Source organism: Meleagris gallopavo, chromosome 6 (genome assembly GCF_905368555.1).
Source record: "Meleagris gallopavo chromosome 6, MGAL_WU_HG_1.1, whole genome shotgun sequence".
NCBI lineage: Eukaryota > Metazoa > Chordata > Aves > Galliformes > Phasianidae > Meleagris > Meleagris gallopavo.
Window position 1 is genome coordinate 23,107,964 of NC_139409.1, and position 17,031 is coordinate 23,124,994.

General features: G+C 39.6%; 1 protein-coding gene across 3 annotated transcripts in view; it reads left to right on the forward strand.

The window, feature by feature from the left end:
* Positions 1–17,031, forward strand: part of LOC100540124 (putative acyl-CoA dehydrogenase 6) — an 81,084-nt gene that overhangs the window by 3,594 nt on the left and 60,459 nt on the right. For all 3 annotated transcript variants that reach the window (XM_085227451.1, XM_085227450.1, XM_085227449.1), the window contains exon 2: positions 10,458–10,578. In XM_085227451.1, the coding sequence (XP_085083577.1) occupies positions 10,458–10,578 (121 nt within the window). The remainder of the gene's footprint in view (positions 1–10,457; positions 10,579–17,031) is intronic.

The following is a 17,031-nucleotide window of genomic DNA, read 5'->3' on the forward strand; positions in this document are numbered from 1 at the left end:
GGCAGCTCCCAGCTAGGTGTCATTGTACTTTCAACTTGCCTTGTTCTGGACATTTTTTTTTCTTTTTTCTTTTTTTTTTTTTTTCTTATTAAGCCTCAAAGGGAGCAAGAAAGTCTACATCAGGTTTGATAGATGAGCGCTGATGAATTGCTGCAAGGAGACTTCTGAGATTCTTGGCGTACTACTTAAAATTATTTTCTGTCCTACAGCCAGGCTTGTGTGCCTAGTCAACAGCTGTTGAATTATCAGCATGGTTTAGGAACAGAAGGTACCAGGTCACTAGCCCTGATAGCACCACCAGAAGTGTGTCTTTCCTCAGGTGGGTTTCAGTGGTTAGTTTATAGCTTGTCATAAAAAATTAGAGCCTTGGTTTGTCTGTAGCAGTAAGGCCGGCCTAAGCTTATCTGCGATCTGCCATTTTATGTGCTTTAGCCTTCAAAATATGCCGTGTTAACTTGAGACAGGGAAAAGTATGGGTGTCCTACTACACTGTTTGAGAATGAAGCTGCTCCTCAGGCAGACTTGGGAGGGTCACAAGTATTGCAGTTAGAAATTTGCAGTGGGATAAGCAGAAGAATGTGTGTCATAATTGCATTTTCAAAGACCGAAGTGGAGACTAGGAATGTCTCCTTTCTTCTGGAGAAGAAACCAGCTCTTTCCCGGGGGAAGCTGATAAAATACTGTTGATCACCTCATCCAAAGAGAAATGTGGAACATTTTATTTCAGCTTAGCTTTATCCCAGCCACAAGGAAAACGAAAAAAATGGAAAATAGATGCAACAAGATCATGCTGAATAAAAATGTTTCCCATGATGCTGGAGCAATGTGGTAAGTAGATTCTGTGTAAGCTTCTTGTGGTTGAGATGATAGTCCAAATCTGTAGTTGCTGATTCAGCACTCAGGACTAGCAGTCCTTCAGTGAGGTCAGCTATTTGAATCCGTGAGGATACCCCAGGCTTACTAGGCACTCAGCTGATATGGAGATGAGCATAGTTTAAGTGCCAGGACATACATAAAAGTTGTGATTCTCTGGTGGGTTTCCATCATTTGCCTTACTGTTTGGCATGTAAAGAGCCATTCTTTTAGTAGCTCCAGAGAATTACTTATCCTCTTTCTGTGACACAAGATAAAAAAAAGATGAAGGCACCAGTGAGGTTAAAGCCATTCCTAGGACTGAATATTTTCCATTTCATCTGAAGGATTCAGCCACGATGTGGGCTACAGTGTCTGAACATGGCCCCTTGGTGCTCTGTGAAGTCCTAGAGTACTACAGTAGATGCTTGTTGCCACTTGTTGACTGTTAAAAAGGCACCATGTACATCTGGAAGCTCTGCTAATTGAAATCTCTTGAAGAAGGATTGTCTGTCAGCCTGGACAAACCAGCCCAGGCACTGCTTCATACCACGTTGCCAATATCTTCAACAGTACTCGGATTTCAGGCTGCAGTTCAACCTAGTAACAGCATGAAATGCTGAGCCATGTCATGGGTAACAGTGTGTGGGTGGCAAAGATGGGCAAAATCCAGGGGCATTTGCCTTTTGCATTGGATCCCATCATATTATTTCATGACGTCCTAATGACTTGCAGTGGAAAGGTGGCCTGGAATGGCCACAGTGAGATAAATTGCTTTGTTCGCGCAGGGATATAATCCAGAACCAAATATGAATAATCACAGTTCCTAAGAATATAATTTGTGGTCACTGTGGCCAAGTCTGAACTTAGTAAAGTTGTTAGGAGGTGGAAAAGGGAGTTTTTTTAATCTAGTTTTTTGCCATAATGATACCATGTGTGCACGAAATGTCCTACTGACTAACAGAGGGAAAGAAAACAAGTTTTGTGCATTAGCAGCTTTATAAGTCACAGGGATGGGCCATTTTTTGAATGAGTAGCTAGATAGATCAAAGTTCTGATATTTTAAGCATTATCCCCAAATCTCTTTGTGTTTCCTGACCCATTCTGTTTCTATTAAATGCTGTTTTCTTTCCTAAAGTTAAGAGATTCAGGGGAGCCTGACATGTGCAGAAGCATTGGGGGAATACTGTCAGTAATGAGGAAAAAAAATTATTTTCTGCCCCAATATAAATCATATTTTTAATATGTCTCTCCTTGGATAGTATCCATTAGTTATATTTTTGTGTTTGAGGTATATATATCCGTGAGTACCATGGAACCATATGCGTGAATGTATTTTCTATATCCCCAAGAGAGTAGTTCACAGTTTTTGCAAAAATATCATGGTAAAAGGAACAGAATTTCTTGTCCAAGAAGGACATGGAGCCCAACATGGCTTAAACCCTGTTGTGTTGAGTATCAAGGGTGAGAAATGCTCATTTTATAGCATATTGCTTTGCCCACTGTGGTGTGGTTGAATGGAGGATGCAGCAGATGCCATCAATGAGACGGAGGAATAAATACAGTTTGTGGTCAAAGGAAAGAAATTGCGAAATTCCCTGGAACCAAACATAAACACTTAAATGATTGCCTGATCCTGGGGGGCTTTGCAAACATATTCCTTTCCTGCTCTCGCTGGAGAAATGGTTTTGGAATGGTATTTGCAATTCTTGGAGTCCAGAGTGAGAAGCAATTTTGAGATCCTCCCATTTTCACCCATGTTCTTAGATACGGCTGTTGAAGGAGTGGCTGGGAGTGAGCAGGGACTACAAAAGCTCCCAAGTGTGCAAGGGGTTTGTCTGTGTTTGTGTCCCTTTGGGCAGGGAGTAGAATGCCAGGAAGGAGGAGGGTCAGTTGGGATCACGTGCCTCCCCAACCAGAGCTGGTCTTTCAGCATCTTGTTCCTCAGGAAAGGTTAAGCTGGGCTCAGCTCCCACATCCTGGTCTGGACCTTTTGTTTTCTTCATTGGGTGACGATACATGCCAGAGTGACAAAAGCCACCTTCTGCTCCACACAGGCGGAGGGACAGCACGTGCTTCTGCCCAGCCCTGCACTCCCTACAGGACTTGTAGGTTTTTAAGTTTTAGGCAAGCAGTGACAAAAGCTTTGTGGTTGATTCAGATATATATTTTTTTCCTCCAAAGTAAAAATTGTAGCCAGATGTATGGGACTAAAGGATTTGCAGTATTTAAATTTCTGAAGCAATAATCAGCTCTGCTTTATGTATTATGTATATGGCAGAGAACTGTGTCTCTGACAGGAAACAAACGCAATGATTTGAACAGAAGCATGTCCAATTGCGGCCAAATGTATAGAGAGAAGAAATGGCATTATACTTATAATGTGTGTGCTTTTTGGCTGAAAAGAAAATAGATGAGGACAGGTATGTAATCTTACTTCATTGCCTTTTTTCCCTGTGCTTTTTTTTTTTTTTTTTTTTTTTTTTCCCTTTAGGAAAGGGAAAATTTAATTTAGTAACGATTTGTTCTTGTGTTTGCTGATCTCGCAGTCTTTGGTACCCAGTGCTGTAGCACACTGCATGAGTCCTTTGTTGCCTGTGGCACAGCATAATTGAAGGTACAAAAAGGAATTGTGGCATTATAATTAATCAATTTTAAACACATCTTCCCATTTTGGGCATTTATTTTTGAGCATTCAGGGAATTTTTCCATTTTCACCTTCTATAAACCTAATGAGTATTGGTTTTAAATCCACTGTCAGCTTCTCTGGAAGCTCAGCTCTGGACACAGCTATGTCTAAAGGCAGTGGAGAAAGGCAGACGTGAGCTGGGTCTGTTCACTCTCACTGTGCAGTAATGGACAAAAAAATAGAAATAGTATCCTAACATCTTGAGGTGCTAGCAATGATGTGTTATCTGCCTCCTTTCAACCACCTTCACAGCACTAAACTGGATTGGATTTTTCTCCCAAAATTTTAACATACTGCCTATTGGGAGAGGGAAAAGGGGAAAGCTGAATGACCTCAAATCTTCATGTTTTATGTCTAAGTTTGCCCACACGCACAAGGAGGGGGTGTATATAGCATACCTGATGAACGTGGGTGATGTGACACTATTTATTCTGTCAAGCACTTGGTGCATTTACAAGCAAAATAAATGATAATCAGTGCAGGCCACAGACAGTACAGTGAGCTGAAGTGTGAAACCTAGAGCCTGTGCTCAGCAAGGGGCTTAAGTGTGGGCCTAACTTTATGTCATTTTATCCAGCTTTTTTTTTTTTTTTCTCTTTTTGCTCACCTGGCTGGGCTGCATCAAAAGAAGGGCGGCCAGTAGATTGAGGGAGGTGCTCCTGCCCGTCTGCTCTGCACTGTGAGGCCTCACCTGCAGTACTGAATCCAGATGTGGAGTCTTCAGTACAGGAGAGATGTGGACCTGTTGGAGTGCATCCAAAGAAGGGCCACAAAATGGATCCAAGGAGTGGAACACCTTAAGTGTCCCTTCCAACTCTGATTCTCTGATTGCATTCTTCAGATGTTGTGCAGAGTGGTTGGTTCTGCATGAAGTGTGTGGAGAGCTGGAGAGACCAAAATGGACTGAAGGGCCAGGATAGCACGTTGTGGTCCTTTAGACATTCCCAGGTCTGGACGTTTTCAAGGGCAAAGTTTTGGAGGCATCCTGCTTGGTACACGAACATTTCAAATTTACTAAGTGAAGTACAAAGCTTGTGAACCTTTAGGTGAGTGTTTAAACCACACCCTCTAGATGCATTACTAGTAGTTGTAAAATTTGAAGTTAAATGGATACTTAATTACTGTGGGTTTTTCTTTTTCCTGCTGTTTCCCCCATGCTCTGTGCTACACTTAGGTCACTATTTAATATCTTGATGACATAAAAGTATTGAGACTTTAAAAGGAACTGCTTTCTAAATTATAATTTTAAAACTTGTTGGTTCGAGGCTTTTAAAATGAATCACACTGCTTTAAAAAACTGATGTCATAATTACTTCATTTTTGTTCTATATTTTAATTATTGAGATATTCTGATTTTAGGGCTTTTTTTGCCTGCTAAGTGATTTTCACAGGGTCATGAAATGGATGTCTATGCATAGATTGAACTTCTTCAGTTCAAACTTGCATTATTGTGGAAAATATTCTCAGTTTGTTCCCAGCAGTCTGATGACCGCTCAGAGCAAAGTTTCCAAATTGTGTACTCAAGTAGGACAAACTCTTCTGCAGGTTCACATGTTACAATGTACATTTTGCTGCCAAAGTGAATACAGAGTAAATTCTGTAGATTGAATTTGAATACCAAATCTTCCACTCTGTGAACAGAAGAGAATCTTGCCTTCCTGGACATGTAAGGAGACGGAAGTATTAGAGCAACCTCTAGGATATGTCCCAAGTCGATAGGACCCTTGTGTAGTGGTGAGTTGTTTTACATAGGTTTCCTATGTGAGTCCTGAGATATGTCAATAAAAACATCTATGTTTTAAAAGAGAGTGAGAGAAGGATCCAATAGTTTTGGGCTGCTAGCACCTTTACAGCAATTAGTATTAAAAGAAACAATACTCAGATAAAGGGCATGCAAAACTGCTTGAAAAATCTTTGGTGAATCACTCTGTACTGCTTGTGTAACCTGAAAGAGGAAGCAGAGGGTTGCAGCCTTGCTGTCAAGATCATTTCAGAATGCTGGATTTTGTTTGCCAGAAGAAAGCTCGCTAGGTAACTTGGTGGCATAAGCAGACAAGGTTTACACTCAGGGAATCATTTCTGTGGCTGTGCAGTTAAGTCATCTTTGTGTGATGGGATTATTTGTAACTCTTGTGGTCTATGATGTCCTACACTGCCTCTGCTTCTGCTCGTGATCTCATCAGACCCAAGCCATGGCCTCTTCCTTCTGGGTGCCAACCACTGCAGACCTGGGCTCATCACTGCCGTGCTCATCAGGGCCAGGCTGAGTTAGGTGATGTAGCCCCCAACAGCTCATGGCTCCTGCTGCATTCAGAAAGAAGGCTAACAGGATATTCAGATGGAAAGCATGTTCTGGTGCTGTTGGTGCATCCTATGGTGATTTTTATGGGCTTGTTTTGGTAGTACATATGGGCAGGGCAATGGATTTGGCCACCTTGACTCTTTCAGTTCTTAGCCTTGGGAAAACACTGCCTGTCCTCAGCACCAGTGCTGCACTGTGCAATGTTGTGTGCACTCATTGCTGCCAGAGGTTATGAATTCAATTACAAGGAGAGATGTAGTATGAGCTGTTCATTATTCTCTTTAATTATCGCTGGTGTCAAAAGCAAAGAGCTCTACAGTCTGTTACCTCCTTTCTTTCAAGTCAGCGTTTTGCTAATTGTCATGATATAATCAAGGAAGAAATGTTGTTAGTGGTTTGTTGCTTATTTAGTTGTTCCTTATATTACTTTAAAGATTTAAAGATTTAATCATTATCTCAGCTTGATTTAAAAGCAAAAATACTCCTCTTACCCTGGTATGATATGGCACCTCTAAATCATAGAATTGCAGGAGTTGGAAGGGACCTCTGGAGAACATCTAGTCCTGCCCTCTGCTAAAGCAATTTCATGACAGTAGTTGCACAGAAAAGTGTCCACATGGGTCTGGAATATCTCCAGAAAAGGAAACTCCACAACCTTTCTGAGAAGCCTGTTCCAGTGCTCTGTCACTCTCAAAGTAAATAAGTTTTTCCTCATATTTGTATGGAATTTTCTATGTTTCACTTTGCGCCCATTGTCCTTTGTTCTGTGGCTGGGCACTGCTGAAAAGACTATTGCCATTTTGTACCCTGCTCCCAACTTCAATTTAAAGCCTACCTCAGTAGGTTGGCCGGCCTGCTGCCGAAGATTGCCCTGTCTCTTCTAGACAGGTGAATCTCATCCCTCCCTAATGTAATAATCTTCATAGAAAGTGCCATTGTCATAAAAACCAAACTCAAAATCCATCTAATTTTCTAAATACAAAGGTATGTTTTTTGTCAGACATTTTATCTTGCTTTTCTAGTAAGTCAGTCTAATCTTAACTTCGGTGTAACTCACAAGACACTTTACTAAAAGTTTCTGTCTTTTTGTAGGAATGCATATTAATGTAGTCTTCATTTTTTTTGTTGTTGTTGTTTTTTGTAAGACTCAAGGTTATATGTTGTCCTACTTATTGTGTGCTGAAATACTGTACTACCACTGTACAATATTGTAGGAGACAGATATGAGATATTGTGTATTGAAGTGTTATTTTTAATTTCTGATCTGAATTGTTTGCTAAAAGGTAAAGTTGATGGTGAATAATGGAAAGAAATCTTTAGTGGTTGTAAAGAATATCTTTAGACTCTCAGTACCCAAAATGATTTAATTACAGTTACCATTAGGAATAGGATATTTGTTTTAGATTACAGTAAGAAATAAATGACGGTCTCTAATGCTTCTGCTGGTACAATATCAGCAGAAAATACTGAGCACCATGCGAAGGAAAATCCCATGTGTGTGGTTTTGTTTTACTCATTTAAATAGTACAGTAACTTTCCAGGGGAAAATAAGAAAAGCATGCAACTATCTGGCAATGTTCTGGAGAGATAATCTCCATCTAGAAGAGAAATAAAATAATCCGTAACAACAACAACAAAAAACCTGTATTTCATTCTTTCTCCTCCCCTTACTCCCCCACTCAATTTCCTCTTTCCTGAGCAGAAAGTTACAGGTTCTGTTTTCACAAACTTTGTAAAGACTACTTGAAATATAAAACACTTTTATTTTTCTTAGTACCATTCAACATGAAATGAGTTTCTTGTCTTGATCAGTTTCTGACTGGACGTGCGCACATGGTGTTTTTAAAAATAATTCATGGCTGATACCAACCATGACTGTCTGCATCACTGAGATGTAGACTGAGCCAAGTCTGTCTCCAGAGTTCAGTCCTTTTGTTTTATGTCTTTATGGGCTATTGAAGCAGCCTGAAAAACCTCTGTTCCTGTACACAAGACTTAACCATGTCCTCACTGTCAGGACAAGAGCAGAATTCTGCTGTGGCTTACTCTATCAGTAGGCAGAAAAGATACAGGGCTCCTAAATAGGCATTAGATCCCAAATACCTGCTGAGAGGTGTTTTAGTTCTTACTATAGTCACTATCCTAGTGATGTATGTCTGAATGTTACCAGCTATGATTTCCACATTTTTTTCATGATAAAGCCTATAAAAATAAACAGAATTGCTTCTTGGCTACTGCTAAAAGCTTTTTTTCTGTGTAATTACCATATGTGGCAGGTATCCCTTATGATTTAGCTCAAGGTGCCTGCAGCACTTAGTTTTTGCTTCTGAAAGCTGTGTGCACTATGAAAATGTAAGTTAATTCAAAATTAATTACTTACCATATAAATTGATTGAAGCTCGATGTAATTCTCTGGGAGCACACATTACATTTTGGCAAAAGCCAAAGGAAAGGGCAAATGAAACATACAGCATACTTGATCTGCTTCCAAATACATCTGTCTTTAGCAACGTTTAAAGCACAAGTTCTGTACATGTGCAAATTCCTTTGGTAATTGATGATTTGGTCCTTTGAAAATGTCTCTTTTTGTAAGCTTTTGCATGAAAGGGTGATAATATCCAATGATCAGTATTAAAGCAAATTATTTAAAGCCTTATTTTCATGAATAATACTTCTGAAGGAATTACTTCTCTCTTCTGAAAGTAGGTTAAATTTGTTTAGAGTCTTATTTACGACTGCGAACCATAAACACAGTTTAAAGTGGATGGTCCAGGAGCTAAGAAATAATTGGATATTGATATCTGGACTGTGATGTTCATTTTTTCTTGACTGGAAACACAAAAAAAGTGCAGTTTGTGCAGCGAGGCTGTCCCTGTTTTTTTGTTGTGTCATGCCAGGTAGATCTTGCTTTACTAGACGTGAACAAACTTCACCTGCTAATATTTAAACTTTGGCTCTGTCAAGCAGCTTGAGCTCTGCTCAAAGATGCAGAAGGGAGCAGGTTATAATATGCAGGAATTATGTAAAGAACTTCTTGAATGCTTTCGTCATTCTTCTGACTTGGTTGAACTTCAAAGGTAGTTTCTTGTGTGAAACACTTGGCTCAGTACCTGCCATAACAAATACAGAATTGTGTTAGTATGTTCACATCAAACTTTTGCCAAGATCTGTCAAAACACCGGGTTAGCCTTCTGTATAGGCTTCATAATTGCTTTCAGGCACTTCCCTGGGTGTTTTCAGATCAGCATTACCACATGTTACAAAAAGTGCAATCCAGGGGGTGCTTCATGTCCTGTTACTCAGCACGAAAGGTCTACGTGCTGCTGTCTGAGTATCAAGGATACGGCAATACAGATAGTTAAATGTAGGCTGTCCTTGTGTCCTGGTGAGTATTCAGTTAGTGTTGGTCATAAGGCCTATGTCAGGTAGTATAAGAGAAGGAGAGAGAGATGGTAATTACTGAGTGAGTTGAACATTGAGCTTGTATATTTCTCAGAATTTAGTAGGAGAATAGAAAAAGTAATTTTGTGTAGCCAACAGTGAAGTATCTGTATTTCTGTGGCCAACGGGGAAGCAGAAAGCAGCCGTATATGGTCTGAAATTCTCTGAAGAATGTGCAATAAATAGACGGCTGAGAAGAACACTCTACAGGGTCTCATGAGCACGGCACTTCAAGAGCAAAAGAGATCTATTTCCAGCTTAAGGAAGACTTAGCACTACAGGACTTGTTTGTTTAGTGTGGAGAAAAGACTAAGAGAAGTTCTTAAAATAATAAATTCTCTCTTTGTAGAACGGTGTAACAGTAAAATTGTGGTCATGAACTAGGGACATTAGATTGAGAAATGGTACTTGTTCTGGTGTGGTTTGGTGGCTTTTTTGCTTTACTATTGAATGCTCTTGTGTGTGCTGACCCAATTGCACAAGACACTTGGAGGCCCAGCAGAAGCATATGCCAGCCCCCAGCTTGGCTTGTGGAGGTAGAAAGGGGTGGACACCATTACACAGACACCTTTTGAAAGCTATTTGAAACCATCTGCCTCATGAAAGGTCAGTGGGCGTGGGGAGCAACACCACAGTGCAGGGGACTGAGGCATGGGACTGTTGAGTAGTTCCTCAGAACTCAGCTGTGGAACTGCAGATTGCCCATCTGCTCCCTTTTTATGGCCATGAAAATCTGAGGCTTTGTAGGATGAGCATTTCAGGCAAAGAGAAGGGAGCTGAATCCCTTTGTACTTGCTTGTCTTATGTGCTGTATGTGGTCATCATGAACAGGCCATCAGCCATCCTTGGCTGTGTCCCTCTGAGGACCATCCAGATTTCTCTTCCTGTTGCTTTCTAGAAATAGTACCCAAAGAGATAATAAATGATGATGGGGAATTGCTATTTTCCTGGTCTTAAACCAGTCCTCATGAATTCCTGTTGCATTAGTTGCAATTGCTAAAAGAATTATTTATATTTACCACATTGCAGCTGTTGTAGTAGTTGTTAATGGGTGTTTTCAAAATTTTCCCTGTGTATTTCTTTTCGTTTTTTAATTATTTAGACAAAAATAGTCAATTTGTTGTATCAGTAAGAATGTCTGTCAATAACTTTACATTTATTTTTCAAATCTAGATCATTGACAAAGAGATTAACCCCTTTGTGGACAAATGGGAAGAAGAAGGACAGTTCCCAGCACACAAAGTGTTTAAAACCCTGGGCCAAGCTGGATTCCTTGGTGTGGATAAGCCAACAGGTAGGAGAATGTGCAGCTCCTGATTATTGATGCAGACAGTGAACCATACCATTTCAGATGGCTTTTGCCCCAGATCAAAACCTAGTTCTGAATTCAGTGGGAAGATAACTTTTATTCCCAAGTCATGGGAATGCTGCCTACCAACTGTGCAGATACAGAAGATGATGGTGTTTCTAAGTGATCACGTTGATGTTCTCCTAAATATAAATGTTAAAAAAAATTAGTGATTGTCATTTTAAAGCCAGTGAAATAAATGTCACTTCAATTCTCAATGTACAGGCCATCTAGTGACTTTTCTTTCTTCTGGATCTTGGCACCATTAAGGAAATCACAGTTTGAATGCAGTGAAAGCACTGTAAGATTTGGCCTATTATATGTATTTAACCTGTAACCTCTGCAGCACTGTAATGCATTGTGTCACATCATTTGGAGGGGATGCTTGTGTGGGCTTTGGGCCATTGTATTCTAGACTGTCCTTGACATGCACTATTCCAGCCAGAAGCATGTGCAGAACAAATCAAGGTTCATGTTTGTTTTCTTGTATTTGTGAGAAGAAGTCTAGAACCCCGAGGTGTAGGAGGTATTTCAACGCTTCAGCTAAAATGCGTGTTCCAAGTTTTTTTCATTTGCATTCAATGTAATAGATACTTCTTTTTAAGTACTACTGTTACATATTTCTGTCAGAATTCTGTTTTTTTCTCCCATTTCTGTTCTCCTATTTTCTTATTTGTGGTTTAAAAGTGTAAGACAAAAGCAAGTTTGCATAGGCAAACGTTGAGCAATCTTACCAAATTCAAAGCAACCTGAAGTGACAATGTTTGAACAGTTAACTGCAAATAATCATCTATATAGAGCAGCTCACACAACCTTAGCTATGCCACACCACATCATTATGTTGCTAAGGGACAGGGTTTGAACTATATCTTTTTACCAGTTATTTTCAGAGGAAAGTTTTCTTCTTGAAATGAACTTTTGTATTTTTCTACATTCCAACTTGGAAGATTTTCCTCTAGCTGTTCAGCTGCTAGGGCTTGCAGAACTGGTTAGCTGTCATTTTCTGACAAATCCAATTAGGTCTGAGCTGGTATTTCTTTACAGAACTGCTGACGGATTGAGATTACACTTAAGATTTGCTTAAAGGACAAAAAGGATTATTGGAGGAAAGAGGAAAAAAAACAACGCCTCCTCCTCCTGCCATAACTGTTTGATAGGCAGATCTGAAGTATGCCACAGCGGGGTCTACTTCGGACTGCTAATGCTCGTCTTGGTTGTAGTAATGGTGCCTTTCACTGCTTCCATATTATAGCTCTGACTTTCTTGTATACGTTTTAGGATGTGCAGAGGCCTCCACTGGGGTAAGGAACCTCGGTGCCAAGCATGCCATGCATGAGTATTGTGGAGGTGGGAACTTTGTATAATACTCACAAAGTAGTTAGAAAAAGAGATGAATGAAATCTAGTGAAGAATGGGCTTGCAGAGGGAAAGATGGGTACAGAGGGCTGCGTGCACTGACTGCACTTGTTGTACTTGTAGTTAAGAGTATTTTATCCTTGGCTTTGACACTTGTATCTACCTAACTGTTAGTCTAATTTGTAGGAGCTCTGCAGTTGCATTTTACAAAAGCTTTAAAAAACTGGAAAAATTCCTCAGTGCTACTTTGTCGTTCTCATCTGATCTTCTGGAGCAAGATGTTATTAGCTGCAGAAAAAGAAACAGCTTCTGCAAGATTCAACTGAGCAGTAGGAGCCCGGACCCAGCTTTTCTTTACCATTGTAATGATGCAGTAACATCAGGCACATCTTGAAATTCTTGAATGGGATGATCAGTGAAACAGTCAGATGGGTAACATCACCCTCTCAACAGAACTTATTTTGGCAAAGCATGAAATTCTTCATCTTTTTTTTTTTTCAGAGTGCTTATGCTTACTGTGTAACCAGTGTGTGTACTGGTAGCAGTAATTAAAAAAAAAAAAAAAAAAAAAAAAAGGAAAAAGAAAAGTGAAGAAAAAGGTAAGAGCTGTACCTTTTATACTCTGCCCAGCCACTTCTATTATTTAATTGCTGTGTACCGAGGAAGAGGTACTTGAAGATCTGAAGAGAAATGAGGAAGTCAAGAGCAGCCAGAAGTTTTGGGGATGTTGGGAGAAGTCTAGAGAGGAGAGGTTAATTGGTTTGAGGAGAGCATTTGAGACGTGGAGCCGTGTGAGTAGCAGTCTGCCCTACTTTCCCTTTCCAGAACAGACCAAAATTACAATTTTCCTTTTATTCCTCCAAACCTGGATCATAAAGCATTTGTAAAAAAGACCAATTTTTTTTTTCAAAAGAATTCATTCTAGCAGCTGCAGTTTTGAAATAAAAGTTTTTCTGATTTTATTTTCCAAGGTTATTCTGTTGAGTATTTTTTTTTTTTTTTCCTTCAATAGAATTAATTTTGAAGCTTTCTGATTGGGCAAAAGCAATTTGCAAACATCTTTTAAACTTGTTTTGCTTTGATAGAAGGAAACATCTGCTGGACTTCCCGTTTGCTGAAACTGGACTTCTTCCTGTGTAAACACTTCCATTTGTGAACAATGAGCTGCTAGATGGGAGACAGGCCTTTAAGGGAACATGCCCTAAATGTTTCCCTTATCACTGGAAACTTTCTCTGTGTGAAGAACTGATTTGGGGCACTGTTTGCATTGAAAGGTTCCACCAATTCCCACCATCTGCAGTTATGGGCTACAAACATGTCAATATTTTTCCTGGATGCTTTTTTGCAGTTGTTTATGCTTGTAGTGATATTTGCTGCAGTACAATAGTTCAAGATGTTAGTTGCAGGGGTTATGTAAACACTGGGCAAGGCCAAGCCATACACATGTATAATTGGAGAATGCTAAGGATGATCAGTGCATTTAACCTACTGCGCTCTCTGGTCAGTCCTCTGCCAGAGAATGATGTTTTTCTTCAAATCATTTTTCTGCTCTGCTATTCCTTGAGGTGGGGGGGGGGAGGGAAAGAGTGTGTGTTATTCTCTTTATTAGGAAATTCTTTCTACTGGTAAAATAAATGGTGAAAAATAAATGTTAATTGTGAATAAAAAGTATCATTTTGCTATGTGCAATATGTGTTTTACAGAATCACTCCATTCAGCCTGAAGTATTTAGTTTGAGGGGAAAAAAGATAGCATCTCCAAATACTTATTACACTTCATTTATGTTTACTGTGTGTTTCTCCTCAAATTATAGAGTTTCTGGGCTTTTGAGGTATTGACAGTCCCAAAACTGAAGACATAAAATATTAGGGTAGGCAGCAAAAATATTTTAAACAGCCTTGATAATTGGCCATTGGAGATTCCATAAGGGAAGTGGGCAAGACATATTTTTTGGAGCATTTTATGTGCAGATTAGATGAGATATTGGAGTAAAAGCTGAAAACATCCATGTGGTCCTTTGTAATCTTATGGTTTGTGAATCAAAGCCTTGGCTGTTAGTAAATTTTAGGATGTGTTGCCAAAGACACGGCCCCAAATGTGCTGTTAGATGCCTGCAAAGCTCTGCATGCCGATTCAGATGACTGAAGCATGTTTTTATCAGATGATGAAGTACAGGAATCCTACTGTAAAGGCTTAGGGAAAGCAGCTTGCAGGAGGGCAGCGTCTTCTGTTGTGTGTGTGCATACAGCAGTGCTGTGACACATGAGCAATAACATTGCTGTGCTGGGTATTTCTCTAGCAGTTTCACTGGCAGTCCTGTAGGAATTTTGAACAGAATGCATTTACATGCACAAATGATTATGATGATATGTCCAAACAGTAGCTTTAATTTAATCCTGTCAAACAATTTGCAGTGCTCTTGCAGAAATACATTCCTAAACATATGAGGAGAATCAGGAGAGTGTGTTGTAAGGCTTCCCATACATGGGAAAGGATAGATTTACATTATCTCTTTCCCATAGCTCTGGGATGTATGCCAGATTTTGGACTGGATAAAGTAATAAGCAGTGTGTTCTTGTCACCTGAGACAGATGAGCATCTGATGCAGCAAAACAAACTTCAAATGATGGATTGCAGTGCAGTTGGGAAAGCCTGCTTTTTGTATGTGCCTCTGTATTGAATGTGAGAATACAAACCTGCACCATCCTTTGAATTTAATTCTGTTGTTTTCTTCACAGGTTATGTTTCTCTTGTAAGAGGACACCTTGTGAGCGTTTGGTACACTTTTAAAGTGTGCGTGGGGGGCTGTCTCTTTCTTTCCTTTCTGTAATACTAAGTCTTATTGTTTGGAATTAACAAAAGGTCCTTGGAGAACAGTGAATTCTGTCACTACAGAGGGATTTGTTCCATAGTATGGATGAAGTTGTGTGATTTTCAATGACTAACTGTAATGAACTTTTTAAGATGTATCTATGGATTGGAACGAGAAGGGGTATAGTTGCCAATAGAGAATTTTTTTGCCTCCCAATATTCTGTATGTCAGGAGTGGACCAACTACAGTTCTTTTGAGTTTAAGCATAGCCAGCTGTGCTCTAAATGTTTGGGAGGAGGGCATTGTGCTGTGTATTAAGTACCAGTGAACCAATAAATCAGCAGTTAGGAGGTGCACTTGTTTTACAATCAAGAGATAGGCTATTTCAAGGCTTTGAAGAACAATAAGCCCCAACTAGTCATTGCTTTATTTGAATTGAATTGCTGACAAAATTAGTGATGCAGTGGTGTGGACATCTCAGTCAAACAAGTTAAGAAATTTTAGGTGATTGTCTGACCCTCTTAATGTCAAGGAAACATTATTATGTGTATACATAGAAGTTCTATGTGAGTGATTCTTTTCTCTTGTGAAATGGCAAAGTGCAGGATGAAATTTCTGTTCCTGGTCAGACAAGAAAATGGATGCTTGAGTTTTGGATTGTTTTGTTTTGTTTTGTTTTTGTTTTCGTTTTTGATGCTCCACATGATTGGGAAGCATGGGTGCTTCATACTTTATATCTGGTTAGGAATTGCAGTGGAACCTCTGGGAATACTTGTTTGGCTATCGAGCAGCAGGGGACAGACTTACTGAAGGACAGTGAGTCTTGGTGGAAGAGATAATCTTCCTTTAAACTTCTTGTTGATAGAAGGATCAGATTAGTTCCTGGGATTCTGCTTTTGTATTTGAGATGAAGCAAATCCTCACACCTGGGGCTTGTAATGGAGGACCAGACAGTAATTTGTCCATTTCAGGTATGCATATACCAGTACTTTTGGGGCAGACTAGGAATTTATGAACCGGGGATACAGGGAGGAAAAATAAAATAAAAAACAAAACAACAACTTAATTCCTGAAAGAAATTAGAGGTGTCTACAATTAAGTAAGTGAGCTCTTGGTGCTCCATGACATACCTGCTGTGCCAAATTCTCTTCCTCTTCTCTCAAGCTTCACACAGCTGACAGACCCATGTGGTGTCTGGAATCCAGCTCACAGCACTTTGCCTCGCCTGCATCTGAGGGACAGCTGGCAGCAGCTGTGCCCACGGTATGATTCCCCCCCTCCCAGCCAGGTGTCTGTGGACAGCTGTGACACATTGTTTGAAGGTCACACTGAGATGGTGCACCAGGGTGAGATCCTTGATTTCCAGAAGCAGAGCAATGGTCTTATCTACTGTCTAGCAGGTTCTGCCTTTTTTTCTGTGCTGATGCTTCAAGCTTCTGAAGACAGGAATCCTCTCTAGCTAGAGTTCTGTCTGTTCCCTGATGCTAAAACTGCAGCAATAATGTTTCTTGTATTTCAATGAAGAGGACCCGCATGCTGCTCTGAGGTCTAGATACTGAGTCATTAGCCCAATATAGCCTGTGGGACAGAACCAATTGGATTAATTGGCACTGAACTGAATCAAAAACTGGGTGGTATTTCTCACTGTAATATCATGAAAAAAAAAAACAAAAAACAGTAGAATCAGGATTCCTGGTAGTATCTTGTGACCATTTATTTGGAGATGGACCTGTTTCAAAAGGTGTGGTTGAACAATTCTATTAAATTTTGTAGCTTTTAATATTTTATCGGTATGTGAGGTGCTCATTTTTTCCTTTTCATCCTGTTCCCTTACTTTTAAAGATCTATCTATATAACTATAGATATATATAACTGGTTATATAGATAACCAGTTTCATAGAGAAATGCTGAGTTTGAGTGTTTTTGAAGAGGTATATCTGCTAAAATCTGATGTTCTTAATTTGATGATTGTGAATAGAAAAAGAATGTGTATCAGAGAGAGGAGCTGAACAAATTAAAGAAATAAGAAATGTTACAACACCTTCAATATAGGGATCGAGACAATATCAACTAAGATATTCTTTTTGGGAGATTCAGTTAAAATAATTGAATTTATCTGTGTGCTTCTCTGGATCAAATGGAAAGACTGTCACTTGACAAAGCTTGGGCCAATGACTTTTTGTATTAAAAAACCCTTTGGTATTAGAAGTCTCTTTAGCTTACAGTTAACT